The sequence below is a fragment of the Sminthopsis crassicaudata genome, chromosome 3, assembly GCF_048593235.1.
Source record: "Sminthopsis crassicaudata isolate SCR6 chromosome 3, ASM4859323v1, whole genome shotgun sequence".
In the NCBI taxonomy this organism is placed as follows: Eukaryota; Metazoa; Chordata; class Mammalia; order Dasyuromorphia; family Dasyuridae; genus Sminthopsis; species Sminthopsis crassicaudata.
This window is the reverse complement of record NC_133619.1, coordinates 22,454,182-22,478,888: the sequence shown is the minus strand read 5'-3', so window position 1 is coordinate 22,478,888 and position 24,707 is coordinate 22,454,182. Positions and strand designations below refer to the sequence as shown.

The 24,707-nt window shown below is 32.1% G+C and overlaps 1 protein-coding gene across 1 annotated transcript in view; it reads left to right on the top strand.

Moving 5' to 3' along the window:
* SI (sucrase-isomaltase) overlaps nucleotides 1-24,707 on the top strand; it is a 105,873-nt gene that overhangs the window by 13,548 nt on the left and 67,618 nt on the right. Inside the window, exons 2-15 of the mRNA XM_074298125.1 lie at nucleotides 1,353-1,470; nucleotides 4,253-4,362; nucleotides 6,449-6,566; nucleotides 6,662-6,771; nucleotides 7,887-8,038; nucleotides 10,695-10,866; nucleotides 12,200-12,299; nucleotides 14,234-14,346; nucleotides 16,508-16,633; nucleotides 17,322-17,453; nucleotides 17,541-17,660; nucleotides 20,330-20,443; nucleotides 22,272-22,356; nucleotides 23,684-23,801. Of these exons, the coding sequence (XP_074154226.1) occupies nucleotides 1,353-1,470; nucleotides 4,253-4,362; nucleotides 6,449-6,566; nucleotides 6,662-6,771; nucleotides 7,887-8,038; nucleotides 10,695-10,866; nucleotides 12,200-12,299; nucleotides 14,234-14,346; nucleotides 16,508-16,633; nucleotides 17,322-17,453; nucleotides 17,541-17,660; nucleotides 20,330-20,443; nucleotides 22,272-22,356; nucleotides 23,684-23,801 (1,688 nt within the window). The remainder of the gene's footprint in view (nucleotides 1-1,352; nucleotides 1,471-4,252; nucleotides 4,363-6,448; nucleotides 6,567-6,661; nucleotides 6,772-7,886; nucleotides 8,039-10,694; nucleotides 10,867-12,199; nucleotides 12,300-14,233; nucleotides 14,347-16,507; nucleotides 16,634-17,321; nucleotides 17,454-17,540; nucleotides 17,661-20,329; nucleotides 20,444-22,271; nucleotides 22,357-23,683; nucleotides 23,802-24,707) is intronic.

Here is a 24,707-nt window from a genome sequence, read left to right as displayed (position 1 = left end):
CCAGTGTAAAAAGTAAATAGTATGCTTAATAAATTAAATGAGACTATATATGAAGAATATGACATACATAAGGTACTCTTTACCTATTAGCTATTATTATTGAGACGTTTTTTATTCTATGCAGGAGACTGTAATTCACTTTCATAGTACTCAAAAGAGAAAAAAAAATAAAAATCTATACCTTAAATAATTTTATAATGACAGTATAGGGAATCCTTATGAGAATCCCAGTGAGTCTTGAGCATGCCTTTAGATAAATTTGTTTTCTGAGAACATTGGAACATGTTCACAGTCATCTGATAGAATCTCAGGAAACATAAAAAAGATCGGCCATCCTTCTGGTGCTTTCATTCATGAGTATCCTTTATTGCAGGCCTGTGTTTACCCCCTGGACCTGGCCAATTTCTAGAGTAAACATAATCCTCCTAAAGGAATGGACACATATTCTTCTTGGTGATGGAATATTCTCTTATGATGGAGCATCTTGAACCTGATGGAGATGCTTGTATCAAATGAGAATACTTAGCATAGTGACTTCTTTGCTCTTAGCCTATAACAATCCCTTAGTGGAAAGGGATTTTGAAGATCTGGCTAAGAAGTATTATGCAGTTTGTCTAGCCATGGCTCCTACTTGAGACTCTGAGTAGCTATGACCATGTGTCCTTGCAGCCAAGGACTTAGGATATTTGTGATCCTTGGAGTACCATTGATTATCATGTGTATGTTGGTTGTTTGTTATAGTGTCTTTATGGGATCATTGTGTTTGGTAATTGTGTATTACTTTTATGCTTTGACTTTCCTCTTCCCTTGTGTCTTATTAAAATCAAGGTTATGAGCTTATTATTATATATAATTATATTAATAATCATTATAGCCATCAACTATTAATTATGTCTCATGATTAATAATCAACATTTTTAATTAATATAATATATAACATATCAACATCAATAATTAATGATTTAATTATTTATGAATACATGTTAATTATTGTTATATATTAATTTTATCACATGTTATTATTAATATATTAACATATGCATATTAATGTAGTAATATATAATATATATAACTATTATATAGTAATAATATATTATGCCAGTTGAAATGAGAATTCTAAACTTAGATTACTCTTACAGGCAATAATGATGAATTGTATCAAATTAATAAACATTTCAGGTATGCATGTATGTAATATAACATGTAGCTATCTTCTAGGACTGTGGCAAGTTCAGTATGGAGATCCAGTGCCAAAAAAAAAAAAAGTCTCTGCTCTCATGGAGTTTATATTTTTTTTGGAAACTTCACTATTGTTATGAACAGCGACTTTAAAAGCTTATCTTTTCTTTCAGATGGCAAAAAAGAAATTCAGTGGATTAGAAATCTCCTTGATCGTCCTATTTGCAATCGTGTGTATAATTGCTGTGGCCTTAGTTGTAGTATTAGCAACAAAAGGGCCAGCCATCAAAGGTAAGGACATAGACTCTGAAACACAGTATCTTTTTAAGCCTTAGTATTACTCCCCACACATGCAAACACATGTACATGCATGCATGTGTACACATACACATAGTATACAAATAATTTATTGACACAAGGTCCAAATAAAAAGTATACACAAGCATTAACATCTGTGTACTTAGGTAAATAAATGTCTTCTCATGGAACCATATAGAACATATTTGATCCATAATCAAAACATACAAGCAGATATATATTGAGACCTGAAGTTTGAGATGGGAGTTACAGAGAAACACACATCAGCATCTACAGTTGAAGTTAAAAGAACATAAACACACATCCATTCATACCTGAGATATGGAGTAGTTATGAAGAGATAGACACACATTTTGCTTGTAGGCCAGTTTAAAGCATACACATATATAAAGACAAAGTTCTTGTAACAATTACTTATCTGGTTTTGTATTCCAGTGTCATGAATAAGGGCCAAGACCACAGGCCTCTTCTTCAGTTCAAGTTAAAAGTTTACATATACACTTATAGACATACATACAAAAGACCCTCTACAGTCTTAGTCTGGTTAGTACAGACAAATGTAGATGACTACCTCTAATCCAAGTTGAATGGTATCTGAGTTTAAATGCTTTTATACAGACAAGCACACACTGTAAAGAGACACACTAAATATTGTGGTTCATGGATTGTTTAGAAATACCTGAAATCACCAAGACACATAAACAACACATCTAAGCCAATATATAAGACTTGGGTTTGCACATGTCGGTATAATAACTCCTTCAGTTAAAGATAAATGTATACATTGCCATACAGACAATTAGCAAAGGGTATTTCCCAAGTGACAAATAGTGTAAAGGGAGAGAAATGTGTATTTTGTGACAAAAGTTAATCTTTTTTAAAGTTTATTTATTTTTCATATGCATTGTTTGATGAATTTTGTTGGGAGAGAAAATCAGAGCAAAAGGGAAAAACCATGGGAGAGTTAAAAAAAAAAAAAAACAACAGAAAAAAGAAGTGAACAAAGCATAATGTTGATTTACATTCAGTTTCCTTAGTTCTGGATGCTGATGACATTTTCTTTCCAAATTCTATTGGGACTGTTTTGGATCGCCGAAACACTGAGAAGAACCAAGCCTTTCATACTTGATCATCACACATTCTTGTTGTTATCATGTACAGTGCATTCCTCATTCTGCTTGTTTCACTCAGTCTCAGTTTATATAAATCTTTCCAGGCCTTTCTACAATCAGCTTATTCATCATTTTTTATAGAACAATAATATTCCATTACCTTCATGTATCACAACTTCTTCTATCATTCCCCAATTGCTGGGCATCTACTCATTTTTCAATTCTTTGCTACCACAAAAAGAGCTGCTATAAACATTTTTGCACTTGTGGGTCCTTTTACCTCCTTCATGATTTCCTTGGGATGCAGACCCAATTGTGGCACTTTTGGGGCAAAGGATATGCACAGTTTTATAGCTCTTGGAAGACAGGCCTTTATTTAGTGTCTACTGTGGGATATAAAGACAAGCTGAGAGAGATCATCCCTGGACAGTCTCAGAACCATAGTTAGATGAATATGGAAACTGACTCAATAGTCAGATCCAAGGAGGAGTCATTATTATCTTGACTTCAGCTTAGAAAGAAAGTTCCCTTTTAGAGAACCTCAATGATCTCCCTGCTGAAAAATTTCATCAGTGGCTCAGACAACAGTGAAGGTAAAAGCCCTGTTAAATTCACAGATGGTGAAAAACTAATGACAATGTAAACGGAAATAAAAGGATTATAGCACTTTCTAAAGTTGTGACGTTCATGAGATAATGTTCATAAAGTACATAGTGTAGGGGCAGCTAGGTGGCGCAGTGGATAGAGCACCAGCCCTGAATTCAGGAGGACCTGAGTTCAAATTTGGGCTCAGACACTTAACACTTTCCAGCTGTGTGACTCTGGGCAAGTCACTTAACCCCAGCCTCAGGGGGGAAAAAAAAAGTATAGTATAATGGTATAATGTATTATAAAATTGTTAATTACTATTTTTTCATCTTATTTTTCCCTTTCTTATGTTCTCTTTTACCATCAACTTTCCCTCCCTCACATCTTCCAGCTTATACCAAATTGAAGGATATTGCAAGATGAAGTTAGGATGGATAGTGACTATGAGAAAGAACATTTCTATCTCCTTATTTCTTTTTATTTCAAGATCAAGTGAGGGGTTATGGGAGAAGCCCTTGAGGGGGCTCTGGCTATGCTATCAAGGGCAATTTATGAGTTGTATGCTACAAAAATCTGGACCTGGAAAAATTACATTAATTTCTCATCTTGGTATTTTTTGGATATGATATTTTGGACAAATAACTTACTTGTCTGGCCACAGTAGTATTCTCCTATGGAAAATAAATTTATAATATAGAGTATCCCCAAAGGCTTAGTATAATATTAAGTTTCAAAAACTTAAAATTGCTCTAAGCTTTTTTGAATACCCTATCATATAGTTTCCTTACCACAAAGAACTTTCATGACACCCAAAGCCGATCACACACAGAAAAAAAAAATGTCAAGACTCACTGTGTGATAGAGATATCAGTTAATTTTTGTCACTTCTTAATAATCAAAATATAAAAATAGAACTCAGCTATAGTGTATGCCTTAATTAGTATGCTATCAATTAAGTCAGTGTTTTCATTAATTTAAGATTATATTACTTAAAAACTGCCTTGAGCATGGCATATGAAACATTGGAATAACAAGGCATCTGTTTTTTATTTTAGAAATTGTTTCAGGAGATGTAAGCCCACCTACTCCAGGAAAATGCCCAAGTGATGTGAATGTCAATATAGATGGGAGAATAAACTGCATACCAGACCAATTTGCAACAGAGGTTTGAAAATATTGTTCTCTTTTCAATTTCATTTGTTCTTTCAATCAGGGGTAATCGTACTATTTGGAGGCTATACATTTCTTTATGGAAATATGTTATCTCTTTGGGCCTAGATCATAACATATCTTGCCTATCGTAGGTATTTAATATATCTGTGTGGAATTTATGACTTTAAAAAATGGCCAATTCCATATTTCATGATATCTGTATATAAATTAGGCTGCTTTTGACCTTTTACTGTGAGGTTTTTCACTAGCACTCTATCAAAAATATAAGAATGAGAGCAAGAAGGTTATGGTTTAACCCATCCATGATTGTCCTTTAAATTTCAGGGAAACTTCTGTCACTTAATTGGATTGTTGGACAGTGTCTATGTAGGAAAACAAATGAATTTTTATTGTGACATTTTTTTTTCCTGGGAAAACATTGAAAAGAATGCTAGCTAAATATCAGCAGACTGTTTAAATGTTGACTTTGAACAAGTCACCTTACCTACTTATAAAATGAAGGAATTGGATCACCTGACCTCTCAGAACATTTTCAATACTTAATCTATTGTCCTTTGATTTAAAAGATAGAATTCAGTCTTTACTGTTTGTTTGTTGTTGTCTTTTTTTCCCCATTCAATCTGACATACCTGGAAATATATTTAAAGCTCTCTTTTAAATATTTTTACATTTCTGATACCAGAATCTTGAGAGAGCTCCTCCTCAAAGGATAATAATGTTGTGTTTAATCAAAAGAACTCACTGATGTCTAATAAAAAGGATATTCCTACCTAGAAGTATGAGAAAAAGTATTGCCTTATTCCTGGAGTCATATGTGAAAAGTAATATTGGATATAGGCAGTGAGAGCTTCTCTGGAACCAAGCAAGTTAAAGTTTCTCACTTTAACTCTGAGGAGACTTTGGACTCTTTTTAGGTGATCATTCTCTAATCTTTTCCCCACCATAGAAATTGGTGTTTGAGAACCTTCAAATTCATTAATTTTCCTTTTTGTAATTTCTTTTTGATATACCTGCACTATATTTGTCCATATCATTAAGGAACATCAGTCCCATTCCTTTGCATCATTCCATAGCTCACCACTTCTGACAGATAAAAGTAATCCCCCTTATAAATAAGGGATTTGTATAGATAAGATAAAAGCATATAAATTGAAGGTCAGGTGCTCATGACTCAAGGTAAAGAGCCATCTAACAGCTTTTGAGCTAATAGTTCAAAATATATTAGAAGATAAATTGTGGAGGGATGAGCCATCTTCCTTGAAGCTGATCCATGACCTGCAAAATAAACTTGTAAAGGTTTAGAAATGTTTATACAGTTAAAATACAGCTTTGATCTTTACTTTTAAAAAATTAAAAGTGAGAAGCAAAAAGGAAAAAAAAAACAACACAGATTTTGTAAACAATCAGTTGTCTTTCTGGCTAAGTAATTAAAGTTATACAATTCTGCATGGAAACTAATCATATTCATAAAGGAAGTCATGTAACAATATAGTATGATTTAGACAAAGATGATTATTGTGTAAGAGATTTTTCCTGGCTTCAATTCTGTTATACTATAATATTACAATTTACAAGTGTAAGGCTATTTCAGCTCTCATCATTTCACCTTCCCCCCATAGCAAGCAGGTAAAGAAAAGACCATTATTATGGAATTCTATTTTAAATTTAACCTTGGAAGCATGTTCACTGTGACGAGAAATATTCCATATGCAATGCGATATTTGAAAATGTTCATCAGGAATGTCATGTAACATGTCTTTGTCTTTTTATCCTTAAGTCAAAACATTGAGAATGAATTAAATTGGAAGCATTTGCAAGGAAGGGAGCATCTTTTTAACCTCCTTGTAACTCATTGAAGGAGAACCTTTCAGTGAATACTATTGTCTAAAAAACAGTCTAAAAAGTGCTGAACTCCCAGTATCTACATACATCAGAAATCAGGGAATGAATTGAATTTATGCATAAAGTTATTTGGGGGAAAGAAGAAACTGGAATACTCTTAGGGAGGGAGTTGGACATTAACGTTAGAAATGGAAATAACTAACCTCACAAATGACATTTATTTGATGTTGGTCTAGACTTTATGTATCCAGCGTGGCTGCTGCTGGAGTCCACTGGACAGTACCACCCACCCTTGGTGTATCTTTGGGGACAATCATGGCTACAAGGTTGACCATCAGGAAGAAACTAATGCTGGTAAAGACTAGTTTACTTTTCAAGCTTTAATCTATTCATGAAATAGATAGTTCAATAACTCATAGTTTTTTTTTTTGTTTGTTTGTTTGTTTTAGGAATAGAAGTTAGATTAAGCAGGATACCTTCACCTACCTTATTTGGAAATGACATTGACAATGTCTTGCTCACAACAGAAAATCAGAAACCCAGTCGACTTCGGTTCACGGTCTGGTTTTTTAACTAAGCTTTGGAATTAATTTTTTAAAATTTTTTTTAAAGCTTTTTATTTTAAAAATTTATGCATAGATAGTTTTCAATGTTCACCCTTGCAAAACCTTGTGCTTCATTTTATTTTCTCACTTCCTTCTCCTCAACTCCTCCCTAAGATGGCAAGTAATCCAATATATATTAAACATATGCAATTGGAATTAATTTAAAAAGGAAAACAATAGACACGATACTCCATGAATAATTTTTTTTCTTTTGAAAAAAAAAATGAAGGTTATTTCCTAACAGAGAATTTAAAATAATTTTAAAATGAAAGATCTTAGAGGGCAGGGATTTTTTTTTCTATGCTATCTTTTCATTCTGAATGTCTAGTACTATACTTGCATCATGAACCTTATTTAATGAAATTTATTGTTGCATAGACTACAAGACCACTTTATCAAATGTTAGCTGTCGATAGATGCTGAGTCAGTTCAAAGTTTAATACATTGTTATTGTTTTAACTTGTATAATAATAGTAATGATAAGCTGTGATATAACATTTAAGCATCCTTTCAATTTGAAACGCAAATTCTTCTTAGAGTAATGAATAGTTTGAGCTAAACAGTCCTCTGAGCTTTACTTGTTTCATTTGTAAAATAGATGTAACTATACATTTATAGCTTTGTGCTTCTACCATTTATATGGAACTCTGTGGCTTTTAATGTTTTATACAAATGACCTTTGATGATGTTACTATGATGTTTCTGCTACATGTAGTATGACCCTCATTTAATAGACAAGGAAAGAGGTTCAGAAAAATGAAGGGACTTAATCTTATGGACCTACTGAGGAAGGCTCAGAAATAGGATTCAAGCCTCATTCTCTCATGAAATGTAATTATCCTATTCATTCTAATATATCAAATCATTTCTATGTATGTGTAGATATATGCCACAAATGACTTCAGAAAGTTGAAAATAAACTCGTTCTCTTTATTTTCTTAGTTAGACAAGACTTGTAGCTCATTATTGATTTGATACCTGGATCATCAGAAAGAGCATTTTCACTAAATCTTAATTGGTTTCATATCAAACAATTTTAACTTGATTTAAAAATCTTAAATCCTTTCAGATTACTGACCCTAAAAACAAAAGATTTGAAGTTCCTCATCAGCACATCCAAAAATTTACTGGACCAGGAGCAGTGGATACAAAATATAAAATAGAAGTGACTGAAAATCCATTTGCCATCAAAGTAATTCGAAAAAGCAACAACAGAGTTTTGTAAGTGATTTCTTTTGATATCTATATGTCTCCCTACAAGATTTAGACCTTTTTATTTTCATTACAAAGATCATGAACAGAAAAGACTTAATTTAATCATTTATCTAGTAGTTTTAAGCTTCTTTTTTTAAGTTCCATATGTGCTTACCTCCTTAATGATATTCATATCATGTTATTGGTATGGAATGGAATGGTACCATATTGTATTATTAGATTTTCTAAACATAAAGAGAATAAGTTCTTAAATGTTCTACATTCTATTATATTAGTATTAGATAACAAAGTAGTCTTGGAAGTAAGGGAGATTTGAGTTCATGTCTGATCTCTGCCCATAAATAGAATTTCATAACCCTTGAGAACCAGTTTCTTCTTTGTAAAATGGAGATCTGTGTTACCTAACTAATAGAAGTATTATGAGGGTTGAATAAGACAACATGGAAATCATTTTGCAAAATTTAAAGCACCATTTACATATCAGTTATTATTACTTTCCCTACTTTGTTATTGAGATAAGAACAATGATAATAATACTGATAAATAACCTTTATGTTGTAAACAGATTTACAAAGAACTCTATGTATATATTGTATACATAGAAAAAATCATTTATATGGACATGTACACATAAGCAATATATATATATATATATATATATGAAATATATAAAATCAAGATATCATGCAAGAAAATAGATGATAGTCTCTTTTGTGCTTTACAACTTTACAACTTTAAATTAGGTGGTATAATTATCTCCATATGAAAGATTAATAAGCTGAGTGATTTAAAGGGACTTATCTAGAATCATGCAGTTTGTTAGTGGCTGAGGCAGAATATGGAAGAATTCACAATAGGTCTCTCACTCCAGTCTAGTTTTCTAGACCTTATGGGCAGGCAACTGTCTATAATCATAAATATAAATATTGACTAATTCATATTCAATTTAAAAAATGAATTTATTTATATCTGTAAATTTTAAGTACTCCAAATCACTAATAGAAGTATTAATTAAAAGACTGATAAAGTAAATAAATAGCAGGTTATTAACAATATCTTAATGGTTCAGGATATGATTTTTATTGAAGAGATAGATTAGTCTATGCACACAAAGTAGCTATCTGTGACTGTGCCTTGGCTCCTTAATAAACTGTAACTCCATGAATGAATGAATGGCCAAATTTGCATATACATATATATGTATATATATGCATGTATATATATATATTCCAATAAGTGATTACTAGATACACATTTTATCTATAATGAGAAATATTTTTTCAGCTAAGTTAATTTATATAGCTAGCTAACTCTTGTACATATTTTATTTATTTATTTATTTTATAATTATAATTTTTTTGACAGTACATATGCATGAGTAATTTTTTTATAACATTATCCCTTTTATTCATTTTTCCAAATTTTCCCCTCCCTCCCTCTACTCCCTCTCCTAGATGACAGGCAATCTCATACATTTTACATGTGTTACAGTATAACCTAGATACAATATATGTGTGTAAATCCAATTTTCTTGTTGCACATTAAGAATTGGATTCTGAAGGTATAAGTAACCTGGGTAGAAAGACAGTAGTGCTAACAGTTTACATTAAATTCCCAGTGTTCCTTCTCTGGGTATAGCTGTTTCTGTCTCTTGTACATATTTTTTACCTAGGGATAGAGTCATGGTTTAAATGATATAAGGAACTCCCAAATGAGGAAATTTTCCCTCCCATTGCATATCAGTATCTTTCTATTTTATAGTTTTAGGAGCAACAAGTCCTAAGAGTCACCAGATAAGTTGTTTTTTGTTGTTTGTCTTTCATTCTTAAAGAGAACTGAGACTTTGGAAAGATGATATCACGACTAGCAAGTGGACTGAATTGAAATGAGCGAGGGCTATGCAAAATCACTGATGCTCGCTCCTCCAGAGCCATCTAGATCCAGTGGCTAGCTATAGATCAGGACATCTGGAGATGGTTCTAGGTACAATAAGCCTTGACCTTTTTAATCATTGTTCTAGTGAACAATGAAGTGACTATTCTAGGGTTGTACAGGCAGTATATCAAATACAAGACTGGAGCCTATACTTTCTAGTTGAAGCCATCTAGCTATCTACTTCATCATTCTGTTTCTATTTCTACTTGCTTTGTGTCTACTTGTGAGCACAGATATATGGCTCAAGTGACACAGTGAATAGAATATTGGATTTGTGTCAGGAAAAACTGAATTCAAATCCTAACCCTCACTAGTCATGAGATCCTGAGTCACTTAATCTCTGTCAGTTTCAATTTCCTCATCTTTAAAATGGGAACAATAAGAACACCTATCTCACAGGATTTTTGTAAGGATTAAATAAAATAAAGATTGTAAAGTTTTTTACAAACCTTAAGTTGATATATTTCTATCTCTACCTCTATTTTCTCTACACATCTGTCTATCTATCTATCTATCATCTATTTATCTATCTATCCATCTATCCATCCATCCATCCATCTATCTATCTATCCCTCTATTTTCTCTCTACATCGGTTATCTATCTATCTATCTATCTATCTATCTATCTATCTATCTATCTATCTATCTATCTATCTACCTATCTATCTTTCTGTCTGTCTGCTGGTTGATCTATCTGTCCATCTATCAACACTATTATATTTTTTAGGTTTGACACAACTGTTGGGCCTCTGGTTTACTCAGACCAATACTTACAAATCTCAACCAAACTACCTAGCAACTATTTCTATGGAATTGGGGAGCATATACATAAACGGTTCCGTCATGATACTTACTGGAAAAACTGGCCCATCTTTACCCGGGATGAACTGCCTGGTGATGTAAGAAATCATATTCTATGTCTTTCTATAAATAGTGAAAAGAATGTTAGAGAAGAGTACACATCTGTGGGTTTCCAAGCTTTATCTGCTGTTGTAAATTTCCAATGAAATTTCTTAATAGCCAATAATATCTAGCACAATCATTTAGACATGAGGAGCATATTTGCTACAAAATTATAGGATGGTAACCCTCAGCCTTTAGAGGTAGCTTGTTTTCTATGATTATGAGTTCTGTTGAAGTTTGATGTTTCGTAGTAATAATAGCCAGATTCAAGCTGATTGTGCTATAGAGAGATCATATATCACAGAGCCACAGAGGTAGTCCTACAGAGCTAAAAAATGTTAATGTATACACTCATAATGGACTATGTATGAGAAGCTCATCAGTAGGAGGGTGGATAATTTGGTCCTTGGATTGACACATATCAGCATTACATAATTCCTTTATAACATGTTGGGATCAATCTAAGTTAAATGGGCAACTAGGATGGCCTTCGAGACTCTAGACTCATTTTCATGGCATGATGAGGCACCTAAAAGAGGCATTTTGGGGACATAAAGTTATAGTAAAGGTTCTATGCATAATGGTCAGAGAGCACGCTAAAGTAGAGAAGACTTGCCTTCAAATTCTACATTTGGCATACATACTAGCTATGTGATCTTGGCCAAGTAATTTATCTGGACCCCAAATAGACATCATTTTAGCTTCTAGGAAAGCCCTCTAAGATTATAAGTTGCAAAAAAAATTGCTAAATTATAAAGGGAGAGAGAATTCTATAACATATTCTATATGTTAATAAGATTAGAATTAATTCATTATATATCTTAAATATACATCACAATATATAAAGAAAAATTTCCAAGATAACATGGATTTGTGCTTCAGGTGGGCAAAAGCTTATATCCTGCAGCTACAGAGGTTTGAGCAAAAATATTTAAAAAGCACAGTGAGATTGGAAGTCATTAAGCAAGGAGGCTTTGTACATTGGACACTGGAACTCTGAGCCCTTTCCTGTGACAGAGTTCCTTCTAGTCTCTGTCTTAGACTCAGCCTGAAAATGAAGCTTTTGAATCTTAAAGGGGATTTCCAACATATTTTCAACCCCTTGATTGTGGCTGGTGCCAGCTTTATGGGGATTTTTTTTTTGGATGAAGTTAGGGTCTAAATTGTAGAGTACCTGGGAATGAGGTAAAAAGACTGTAAGACTTTCAGGTCCTTATTATGAAAATTGAAAGAGGAAAAACAATGTTTTAAATGTTTCTTTAGCATGTCCATTTTTTTACTTTCACTAGATTCTAACATTCCATGAAAAATATTTTGGTTTTCTTATAGAACAACCATAACTTATATGGCCAACACACATTTTTCACATGCATAGAAGATGATACAGGACTGTCATTTGGAGTTTTCCTACTAAACAGCAATGCAATGGGTAAGGATCCTTGGTCTGAACACATGCACTATAAAATCTCTGATTTTATCATGGTGGACATTCTTTCCAGTAATAAAGACTGAAACTTTGTTAGGTTTGCTCATATTGATTGCCCTTGTCCATGTCCTCCCATATTTTAAGAACCATATGGAATCTCTTCAGCATGTAATGGGATTTTCCTTGAATTTTAGAATAGTTGAGGATGTCAACAGCCAGCCCTATCACCTATTCCTTATTCTAAAAATGTGACCATGCTTTCTATTTTTCTGTTTTGGTAATTTTGTAATGTACTGCACTTCCCTACCTGAATGTTCTTCAACTGCTATCCTTTGGATACTAGAGTGCCTTGATTTCTAAACATATTATATCTGAATATTGATACTTGAAAGATAGGGATATTTAAAAGAAAGAATTAAAGTAAGTAAAATAACCATGTAATTTATTAAAAGCAATCTCTATACTACATATTTGCTAAATAGTACAGTAGATAAAGTGCCAGGCTTGGAATCAAGACGACAAGTTCAAATTGAACCTTAGACATTTATTAGTAACGTGATTCTCAGTTTCCTCATCTCTAAAATGAATTGCAGAAGGAAATGGAAACCCCCTCTGGTATCTTTCTCAAGAAAATTCAAATGAGGTCATTAAGATTTGTACACAACTGAAAATGACAGAACAATTGAAAATATATATGTATACACATAAAGAAAAAGAATGTTCCTGCTCCCACTTCCACTTTCTCTCTCCCCCTCTTTCTGTCTATCCCTCTGTTCCTTGTTGGAATAAGGGAGCCACCTGCCAATGGCCGCTGGAGGTCTAACTCAGATCTGTAGAATGAATCTCTTCCTGTGAGAGGATGATGATACAATGAGACTAAGAGGCAGTTGCTGTTCTCTGACCTCTTCACTGAGAGGCAGTTACCTTGTCTGACCTCTCTCCTCTTCCCTCTACTTCCAATTTATTTCATTCCCAGTCCACAAGCTACAGCTGTGTAGCTGCTTTGCAACTCCTTCAGATGTTATGATTCACAGCTGTGGAGGCTCTCAGAGAATTGACCTGCCCCTTCCCTTTAGGCATGGTCCAAACAGTCCTTTTCTGTCTCTATCTCTTTCTCTTCTCTCTGTATATGTCTTGTTTTTCTCTCTCTCTCTGTCCTCCTATATCTGTCTCTGTCTCTCTCATATATATATATATATATATATATATATATATATATATATATATATATATATATATATATATGTATATATATATGTATGTATGTATGTATGTATGTATGTATGTATATATGAAATTATATTTTCAAACTGCACCTGCTGCTCTAAATTGTCAATAAAATCTCTTAAAATTCAATAATTTCTACTACAGAAATTTAGGTACTTGAAACATACTAAATGTAAAATCATGTGATGATAATCTTCATCTACAAGGAGTATCTTTTGATATAATGTATATCCAGAAGAAATGTATTTAGCCTAGATACAAAGTTTTGACTTTTATGTGAATATTCACAACATTCAAATGTATTGAATCTGTAGCCTTGTCCCCTTAAAAGTTCTCTATCACTACAATACTTGCTTTCAATTTCCCCCCAAAAAAAAGTATGTTTTGGATGTAGATAGGTTTTGTGTCATTTTTCTTTGAGGGATTAAAAAACAACCAAACCAAAAAAAAAAATAAACAATGCCAGAAAGAAATTATATGAGCAATGGTTTATTAGTGTTTATAGTTCTACTCTACATAAGTTGAAGTATTTGGTGAGAGGTACAAATTTCTGCTTTTTTTTTTCCTTAAAAAATATAATATGAAAAGATAGAAATCTATGAATTGCCTATTTTGCATTATTGTATTATCTAAATTTTATGTAGTGATTATTTTAGTTCTGCATATTATTTTACTGTTGACATTTGCTTTTTCAAATTTTATTTCAACAGAGATTTTTATCCAGCCAACTCCTATAATAACTTATAGGGTTATAGGTGGAATTCTGGACTTTTACATTTTTGTAGGAGATAATCCAGAACAAGTTGTCCAACAATATATTGAGGTATGTCTAAGGCTTCCTTTACAGGACATAGAAATATCTTCTTTTCTTTTTTTCAAAGGTATCAAAAGATTGTTTTCTCTCTGTGTGTCTCTCTGTCTCTGTCTCAGTCTCTTTCTCTGCCTCTGTCTGTCTGTCTGTCTGTCTCTCTCTTTATAAATATATATATATATATTTATATATACATTCACATATATATATGTATGTATGTATATATTTCAGATTTCTGCTGCCTTATAATAAATATGATAATATTTATAATATATAATATATAATATGTATTATATATAATATCATATAATAAATATGATAATAAACATATGATACCTCAAAACAATATTTTCCTGTAGAGTCTATAGAATGTTAGACATATATAAAACGGGTCTTAGGAAACATCTAGTTCAATCCTTTCATTTTGGTGGTGGGGAAATTGAAGTTCAGGGTCATAGATGTAGTATTATAGCAAGCCTTCAGTCCAAAGTCTTTTAATTTTCCCATTTCATTCAACAAGCATTTATTGCCTACAATTTGCTGGGTTCTGTTCTACGACTTAGAGGGACAATGACGAATGAAATAATCTTTACTATGAAAAAGATTACATTTTATTGGAAATCATATAGGTAGATGTAAATATATAGAGAAAAGTCTAGATAGTTACCATGTGTCAGGCTCTATGCTAAGTGCTAGAGATACAAAGAAAGTGGAAATATTTGTGATTTTATATTTCTTGCCTCTGGTATTACATTTTACTAATGTTGAACACTTCAGAGTTCTGAATCTCTAGTCACACTCTTTGAGCTGGCTTAAAATTGATCTCTTGATTGTGGCTGTGATTTCATCTTGTTCATTTTTGGGGAGAAATTCCCACATAAGAGAGAAATGTGAGGTTACTTTAATGCTATTATAGTTTTCCTCTTTTCCATTTTTTTACATATTCTATTCTCTACTTGTCCTTCCCTATTTGAAAATTTCCATACAAAAAGCCAAGTATCTGTAGGTTCTCTACATTTTCCTTACCAATAGATGATCCTTAAATTTTAGCTTGAACTCGGTGTTAAATAAAACTTAAGTTGAATATAAATCACATTATGAGCAATCAAATAGGAGTTTTCTCTACACAATTGTTAATCAATCAGGGAGCAATAACATAGTATGAATGAGAAGAAAATACTGGTTTAATTGGTTCCTCTTAATCAGTAATTCTTTTTACACTAAAATTATATGCCAATTTTTCTCCTTCTGAAATATTTTGGTAGTGTTTTATTTACATAGACTAAGGGAGATGGATATATTGTTTTGGAGTTTTCTTCTTTTTTAAACAAAATGTCATCAGTGTAAATGTGTGATCAGCACAATTGTACAGACTCTACATTTGTTTTCTGTGTGGGGTTTCCCTGGGACCTGGGGGTTAGAGGAACAAGAACTTCATTTGGATCTTAAGAAAAGAAATTGGGTCTTTGATCTTTCATAGTGACCTTATATAAGTAACCAAATAAATTTGGCGATCTCAGAATAAAACAAAGATGTCCATTATAAAATTATTCAACTTTAGCCATGATCCATATTATGACAATCATTGTTGAGATGGGATGGAATGACTGTCACTATTAAACATTTCTCTTGATTTTAACTTTGCAAATGTCTTCTTATGTAATGTATTGCTGTCTTCCTCCCCTAAATATTCTTTTCAATACTTTAAAATTATTGTTCTTTTTTAATTCTCTGTAGTAGTCTTTTGTTCTATTTACTGGAACTTCCTATGGTATCTTGTTCCTTTTCAGGTTATTGATCCTTGGTTGATTATTTTGGAAAGATGAAAAGGAGATAGGGATAGAGGCAGGAGAAAAGAAGAGAAAAAGGGGAGGGAAGATAGAGGAACTAATGGAATGCAGGCTAAACACTAATTTTTTCCCCATGATATATTATGATATATAGAGAGAAAACTTATGAATAACTTCCCAGAATATTTATAATATTTATGTTATACAGTAAAAGTTACTTTAAACACACTGCTTCCCTCATTTCCTTCTTCCCTTCTTTCTTTCCTCCCTCCTCCCCTTTATCATGTCTATATTTCTTTTAATGCTAAGAAAAAATAGTAACATTGCTGATAAAAACGAGACATCTTTCTCTTTATGACTAATCAATATTTTGCATGTCTTAGCTTATTGGACAGCCTGCAATGCCTTCCTATTGGGGTCTTGGATTCCAACTGAGCCGCTGGAATTACCTAACTCTTGATGAGGTAAAAAGAGTGGTACAAAGAAATCGAGAAGCAGGCATTCCTTTTGTAAGTAGAACAATTTTTTTCATATATAGATTCCTGATATATATATATATATTAACAGTCCTAAACTGAATGAAAATATGAAGAGTTTTATGATATTTCTTTCTTATATATCCTGGAAATTATACTCATTTCTCACATTTTATATACACTCTGAATTATAATACATTCATGCAATAATTTTACTATTTCAGTCAGCATTTTATGTGGTTATATGTATACATATATTTTTTTAAATCACCCAACATATATATCATAAGTTTTTAAAATTGTGCTGCATTGATTTTAAGTGATGACCCCCCAAAAGTAACAAGTGATAGTGACAATTTAATTATATAAAAAGAAAAAATAATATCAATGTCATAATGAACAAATAGAAAAAAGTTAGATTTTAAAAAGCATCATTTTAATTGGTAGATAAAATGATCTTAATGTAATATAGACAATTAAAATGGAAAAGTGAGATTTAGAAAAAAATTATTTACTTTTGATTATGTTATTGCTTATAAAATCATATAAGCAATTATAAAATTGCTTAAAATATTTATAAAATTCAAATATTCCTCATGAATGTAATTGAACTTTCAGTAATATTATTAATAAAAATTTTGATCTGTAATTTAAAAATTTTAGTGTCTTGATACCCATTCTTTTTTTACTACTTACTAAAATATTTTTTATTGATTTCTAGGATGTTCAAGTCACTGATATTGACTATATGGAGGAAAAGAAAGACTTTACTTATGATTTGGACAAATTTGCAGGACTCCCTGAATTTGTTAAAGATTTGCACGATCATGGGCAGAAATATGTCATCATTCTGGTAATGATTAACTACATATAATTTTTCATAATTTTGTATTGTAAAAATTAGTAGATTGCCCTAATGTTTCTTCTTTTCTGTTGTTAGGATCCTGCCATTTCTATAAACAAAAGACTTAATGGAGCTCCTTATGAGACATATGATAGAGGAACAGCAAAAGATGTGTGGGTAAAAATGGCAGATGGGAAAACACCACTTATTGGAGAGGTAACTCTTGAATTCATAGACATTAGGTCTCATTCTACTATCCCTTCATCCTATTATTTAATACCATAAAATTTACATCAACAGATACATCTGATTTCAATAGCAGATTATATGCTCTCTCATTCACAAGGAAATAATGGATAGTATCATAATAATATCTGAAGTTGGAGGGAATATTAGAGATTATCATGGTCTCACTTCCTCATTTTACAATGAATAAATTTCCAGGAATAGAACTGTGATGTCTTCTTGACCAAGATCACACCAAATTAAGTGGCAGAGATAAGGTTTAAACTCGGGTCCTTTTATTCAAGACCCCCTACTCTTTTTATCATTTAATATCATCTAAGTCTAACTCCTTTTTTAATGAGGAAACTAAGGTCGGGAAATTTGCCTTAGATAACCTAGAGAGTCAGGACTTGGATTTTGGTCTTCTGATTCATTCATTTTAATTTTTTTTAACTAAAATATAGAGCGATAACTAGTATTAACATTACTTTATTATAGTTTTACCTTTTACTTTCATTTATTCTCTGATGGAGAAATTAAAAAATATCATAATAATTCAATAACAACAAAAAACGGTCAACAACTAAAATAACTGATTTAAAGGGAGGAAAAGATAATTATTAGATCATATTGAAACTGCATTATTCAGAGAACTAAATGACAATATATGGTTTCACTGTTTTTTTTTTTTTGTGGTCATCCTCTGAAATCATAAGGATCAAATCACATATCATTTATAGATTTGCAAATACATGATTAAAAGTAGCTCTTTTATTTTGTTTTGTTTGGCTTTCCATATCTCACATGGACTATCTATTAGAGGGTAATCAAGATGTGATGGCTAGGTAGTGCAGTAAAGAAAACACAGGATTTGGAGATAATCTTAGCTCAAATCTTCCTTTATACACTTACTGGCCATTTGATCCTAAATGTGACTTAACTTAGCTTCATTTTTGTCATCTGTAAAATGGGTGTAATAATAACACTTGCTTCTCAAGATTTTTAGGAGGATTAAATGAGATGGCACATGTAAATGCTTTGCAAAACTTAAACTGCTACAGAAATGTTATTCACATTATTCATGGGCTTGAGTTTGTGCCATTTGAGGGTTCTTTAGAGACAATGAATTAATTCTAGACTTTTTCCACTATATCACACTGCCTCTAGCATTTGGCATGAAGCAAAAATGCTTTGCTCTCAATGGAGAGTGCACTGATAAAAATAATAAAAGTTACCTCAGTATAAAGTGGTTATAAATATCACACTGAAAGACCATGCAGCTGATCACAGAGTTAGGCTTACATCTTGGAACACATGGTTTTTCCTTTCTTTTTTTTGGAGAGGGATGGGACTATTTTTTATATCATTATTATCATTTGTTTGAATCATTAGATCTTCTGTCCTTGGAATACAGCAAATACTTGTCCTTTAATTGAATGGAAAAGTTCTAGAATGTAAAAGAAAAAAAATAAATTTCCTTGCTCAATGACCAGAAGATTTAATTTTTAAATAGCAAATACTGTTTCAAATATGTATCATGGTAATCATGTCAGTTGAGGGATTTTTCCATAGTAAAAAGTACCAGGTATTGGCTGGGCTTTTGCACTATTGAAAGGATACGGCAATGATAAAGCTATCATGGAACAGGTCAAGCAAGCTCATAAGATCCCCTTCTTAAATTTACACTGAGAATATTTGCATATTAGAAATCAGCAAATGATACAAACCAGAGCTTGATTTATTAGTCTGTTGATTATATAGATGTCAGAAGCCAATGGAGAAAATAATAATGTAGTTATAACTTAAAAGTGTGTCAATTATTTTTTTTGTTGTTGTTATTGTTTTGTTGTTTTGTTGTGTTTTTGTTGTGTGTGTGTTTTTTTTTTTTTTTTGGAGAGCTAGTTGTTAAACATTTACTAGAACATCATTTCTTGCATCCAATGACCCATGATCACTGAGCAGAGCTTTAGTGAGCTATGCAGACTGGATATACATGTTGAATTTGAATAAATATAGTGAACCAATTGGAGCAGGGGGTGGGATAACCACATTGTCAAAGAAGGGGTGAATTAGTTAAGATCAGAAAGAGTATCATTCAGAGCTCCAGGCTAATCAGCTTGGGTGAAATAGGGAAAGCCAATTTAAAACAATATTAAACAAAATAAAAGAAAACGTTTTTATCTTGTATTTGCAAATCTATAAATAACATGCATTTTGGTCCTTATGATTTTGGAGGATAATCACAAAGCATAGTTGAAATCATCTAGTGTAGCTAATAAGACAGAGCTATTTCTGGCCATACTTGTCAGATTTTTTCCTGTGAAAACAAAAAAAAATTTTCAGGGTTAAAGCAAAAGAAAGAAAAATAAGATACAAAGAAGATAGTTAGCATGTGTAATCTGACAACTAGATTTAACTGACTTCTACCAGATTTGTTTTGATGATATTGTTCTGTGTTCCACCCAGAAAATTTATCCAATGAAATAATAATGTGGAATAATATTTTAATATATAAAACCCCAAATAAGAGTTAGATACAGTATAATTATTATATATATCCTGGTTATGAACTGTTTTCTTTCCTAATATATCATAAACTCACTCACCCTATGTCTATGTATAGCTGTTAATAACTTCATCATTTAACCTTTGACATTTAGGTCTGGCCTGGTTTAACTGTGTATCCAGATTTCACCAACCCCAACTGTACAGACTGGTGGGTAGAAGAATGTCAAATTTTTCACAATACAGTGCCCTATGATGGATTATGGATTGTAAGTAATTAAAAAAAAAAAAACTCAAATATCTGAAAGTTAAGTTAAAGTGATTATTTAATCATAGTAAGAACTTTGGATTACTAGGACGTTTTTCACTAATATAGAAGTTTAGACATTTCTGTGATACATATTAATAAGAAAATTCAGGAATACAAATGAAAATATTTTTGATTCTACCAGTTTACTGGTAATTGTCATTTTTGATATGTCCATTTTTATTCTCTATATATAGTCTAAAAATGTGGAAACTGAGACACTGGCTTTTAAAAAGAGCAACAACAATAATCAATTTTTTTTCTGTTTCATTTTGTTCCCTTCTATCTTGGCTGTTTAAATATATTGTCTAAGTCATGAATCCAATCACCAAAAGGTCCAGAAATACCTTTTGTACCACAGCCATACACATACACCTCTGTTCTATTCTATCTGTTTCACAAGTATAGACTATTGATTGACAAGAGTAAGGGAAAGTTTATCCTCCTGAAACTTAGAGTCAAAGGGAGATAAGCTATACAAGAATATAATTTCCATACAGGCAAGCATGATAAGTGCTTTAAGAGAGGTATGGACAGTATCTCATTGGAGGAGAAAGAGAACTTTTTTTTCAGGTGGAGTAATAAGAAGAGTTTGTAGTGGTGATGATGTTTGGGCTGCACCTCAAATTATGGGAAATAATTTGATAGGGTGAAAAGATATAACCAAACACAAACTTGGGGGAGATTAAGTGAATAGGAAGGGTTTACAGAGGTAGGGGAAAGTAAAAAGTAACGTTTGAGGAAGGGGAAAGAGAATGTTTCCCTTATTCATTAATTAGTTTTCTCTTTTGGCTAATCTTTAGAAAGAAAATCAACAATAATCATTACATTTTAAAAGCTCTACCCATATCAATATTTTTTAATCGAGTTGATATTTCTTTTGTAGGGAACATCTAGTATGAAATTTCCTTTTCTACATGCTCATAGCTCCAGTTTTAGAGGACTGATTCAGATTTGGAAAGATAGTGACTTGTCAAGGATAACACAGACATTATTTATCAAAGACAGGACTTGACTGAACCCATGTCTCATTGTTTGAGACTATTCTTTTGTGCCATGTTGTTGCTATCTCAGTGGAATGTATCCTGAAAATAATTAAGCATCTACTTTTCTGGAATAATCACCAAAGCTCTTGTCTAAGTAGTATCTCATATCTTTGCTTTCTGTGATTATTTCTTGTTGGTGGATTACATATAAAATAAAATAAAAGTTCTATTCGATATTCATATGTATCTGCTGAACAGCCATTTGTAAAGAGAGAAAGGTTTGCCCAAAGGTCATATAACTAATATATTATCAGAAGCATGACTTGAACCTTGATAGGTCTTCCTGGATCTTAGGTTGCCCCCAAATTTACTGTTCCCTTTTTCAAATAAAATTAATGATGATGATGAGATGATGAAGGCCATAATATATAGAGAGTTTATAAATTTGAAAAGTTTTCTCATATTATGTCATTTTAACCTCACAATAACCCTGTGGGACAGTTGGCTCATTTTACAAATGTGGAAACTGAGGCAGTTAGAGGTTAAGTGACATGTTTAGGGTAACAGATTACAATAGAATGTTGGACCTAGAAGCAGGAAGACCTGGATAAAAATTCTACTTACACTTAAATCATTAGAACACCATTAATCACACTCTATAAGTAGACTATTGTTAGAGAATTCAAAAATTCTTCCCAAAACAATAAAGCAACCAAATTGCCTTCCTAAAATTGGGAATGTGCATTGAGGATCTTATGATAACTTTTACAATAAAAGATATTATCTTTTACTGTATCTCTTCAGGATATGAATGAAGTTTCCAGCTTTGTTAAAGGGTCAAAGGATGGATGTATGCCCAACAAATTGAACTACCCACCTTTCACTCCAGGTAAGTTTGAGACCTTTTATAATGTAAAACATAATCCCCCCCCCCCATCCCAAAGGAATTGCTCTGAATTAAAAACTTTTTTTTTTGGTTTACTACAAATCCATACCTATGTTTTGTTTTGTTTTTGCCTTCAAAGGCACTAGTAGAAGAAAGAGAAAATCTATTGGATTATTATTCAAAGAGATATTTTTTCTTATTCATAGTTGAGATGATCTTAACAACAGAAGCAATGCTTTTAATGTACTCTACGTACTACTGACTTCCCTTTGCCATAAATCTCTTTGCTATTATCATGAAATTAAAAGCCAAATCAAATGAAAGAATGTTTTCCAAGAGTACTTTAGAAGTTGCTTTAAAAAGTCTTACAATGTAGTCCATGCAAAATAACAGCATAGCTCATTGCATGTCATTACCAGAAAAGCTGGTTCTTCTTATTGCAGAAGAAAAATGAACTCTTGCTACAATTCATTAATGGAAAAAAATAGCACTATAAAGTTTACAAAACATTTTACAAAATTTATTCTTATCACTATTGTCTTCCTCCTCAGTAGATAAGAATTATTACTAACTTTATTTTACAGAAGAACAAATTGAGGCAAAGAGATTAAATAATATGCCTAGGATCACACAGCTAATAACTGATTCTTCGGACTCTTGGTCAAGCATTCTATACCCTGTGCCACTGAGTTGCCTCTGCATGAAGCTTGAGATGTCTTTGGCAATGATCTGCCAAGAGAGGCAGGGCAATGGAGTAGGCACATTGCTTTATTCCGAGTCAGGAGAGCTAGATTCACATTCTGTCTCTGACACAATCTCTGTGATCTTGGACCAGTCAGTTCTCTTGTCTGATTATCAGGTTCTTTATCTGTAAAATGGACTTCCTGAAATTGTTATGATTGAAGTTTTCTAAAGATTTAAAATTAATATTATTTCTATCTCATTGTTATTGAGATTAGAATGATGAATCATGCTATCATCTTCTCAACTAATCTAAAAGTCTATGAAACAACATAAGTTCTTAAAAGTGACAGCCATATTTAAAATTTAATTCCATGCAAACTTCTTATGATTTATGATTTTATATGTATGACAATGGAGGATGTACTATAAAAAGACGAAAGTCACAAAACAGTTTCATATTGGTATTATGCATGATGAAAAAACAAAAAAAAATGGATCTTCATCGAATAGAATATATGTTCTTTGAGGGTATGGACTGTTTAGTTTTTGTCTTTATAATCCTAGTACTATAAGTAGTTTATTGATATGAATTCATATTTTAAAATGAGAAAAACTTTTGTGAATAATTTTGTTTTGTATTTTTAAGAAATACTTGACAAAGTCATGTTCTCAAAGACCCTTTGCATGGATGCTGTGCAGACCTGGGGGAAGCAATACGATGTCCACAGTCTTTATGGATACAGCATGGCAATAGCCACAGAAAAGTAAGGGAGGAAAGCATTGTTTGCTGTCTTTGTTAAATAAAAATGAGAAAATAACTCATATTATCAAACCACACAATGAATGTATAAAAATTAAAATGAACTACAGTATAGGTTACCATTTACTGCCTAAAATTTTCAAAGCATTGTAGGAAAATTCATGAAACTTTCAAAAATAGAGAATTGAAAGATTCATCACCAATTGCAGGTTGGTATCTTCTCTGTAACTTAGTGAAAGTTGCATAGAACACTCCCAGGGTAATAATATCCAGAGCTCAATATATTATGCAATAAAAAAGTTGGAATATTTATTTGACTTTACTATTTACTTTTTTCCCTCTCCCCTTTTCTTTTCTCCCCTCCCGTCCCATTTCTCCTTTCTCTTTTCCTTTTCTTTCCTCTTTCCTTTCCTTTCCCCTTTCCTTTCATTTCCCTTTTCCATTCTTTTTCCCTTTCCCCTTTTCTTTCCCTTTCCCAGTGTAGCACATGGGATACTCTTTCTTTCATATTGGTTCGTAAAATAGAGGTACTTCATGGTTGAGATGCTTTGTCTGAGAATTTACCATATGATCAGCATTTGTTAAAATTTACCATGTTTTAGGCACTGGACTAAGCATTAGGGATACAGATAAGAAAAACCTTTCTTCCCTCAACAACAATCTAACAGGAAAAGCCAATACACAAAAGAAGTTGAAAAGTTGGTAGGAAAAAGTTGGAGGCAGATTGTTAGGGTGTGACCAGCATGTGTGGGTGCTTATTAGGATGATGGTGGAGTCAAAATCAGGCAGAAGTGCTGATGGCAAATGAGTCTTTTTGTCATTTTTAGTCTTTTATAAGATAAATTAGGGGAAGGGATTTTTTTCTTTGCCATCTAGCCTCCAATCAGAGAATTTGAAGAAACTGAGGATA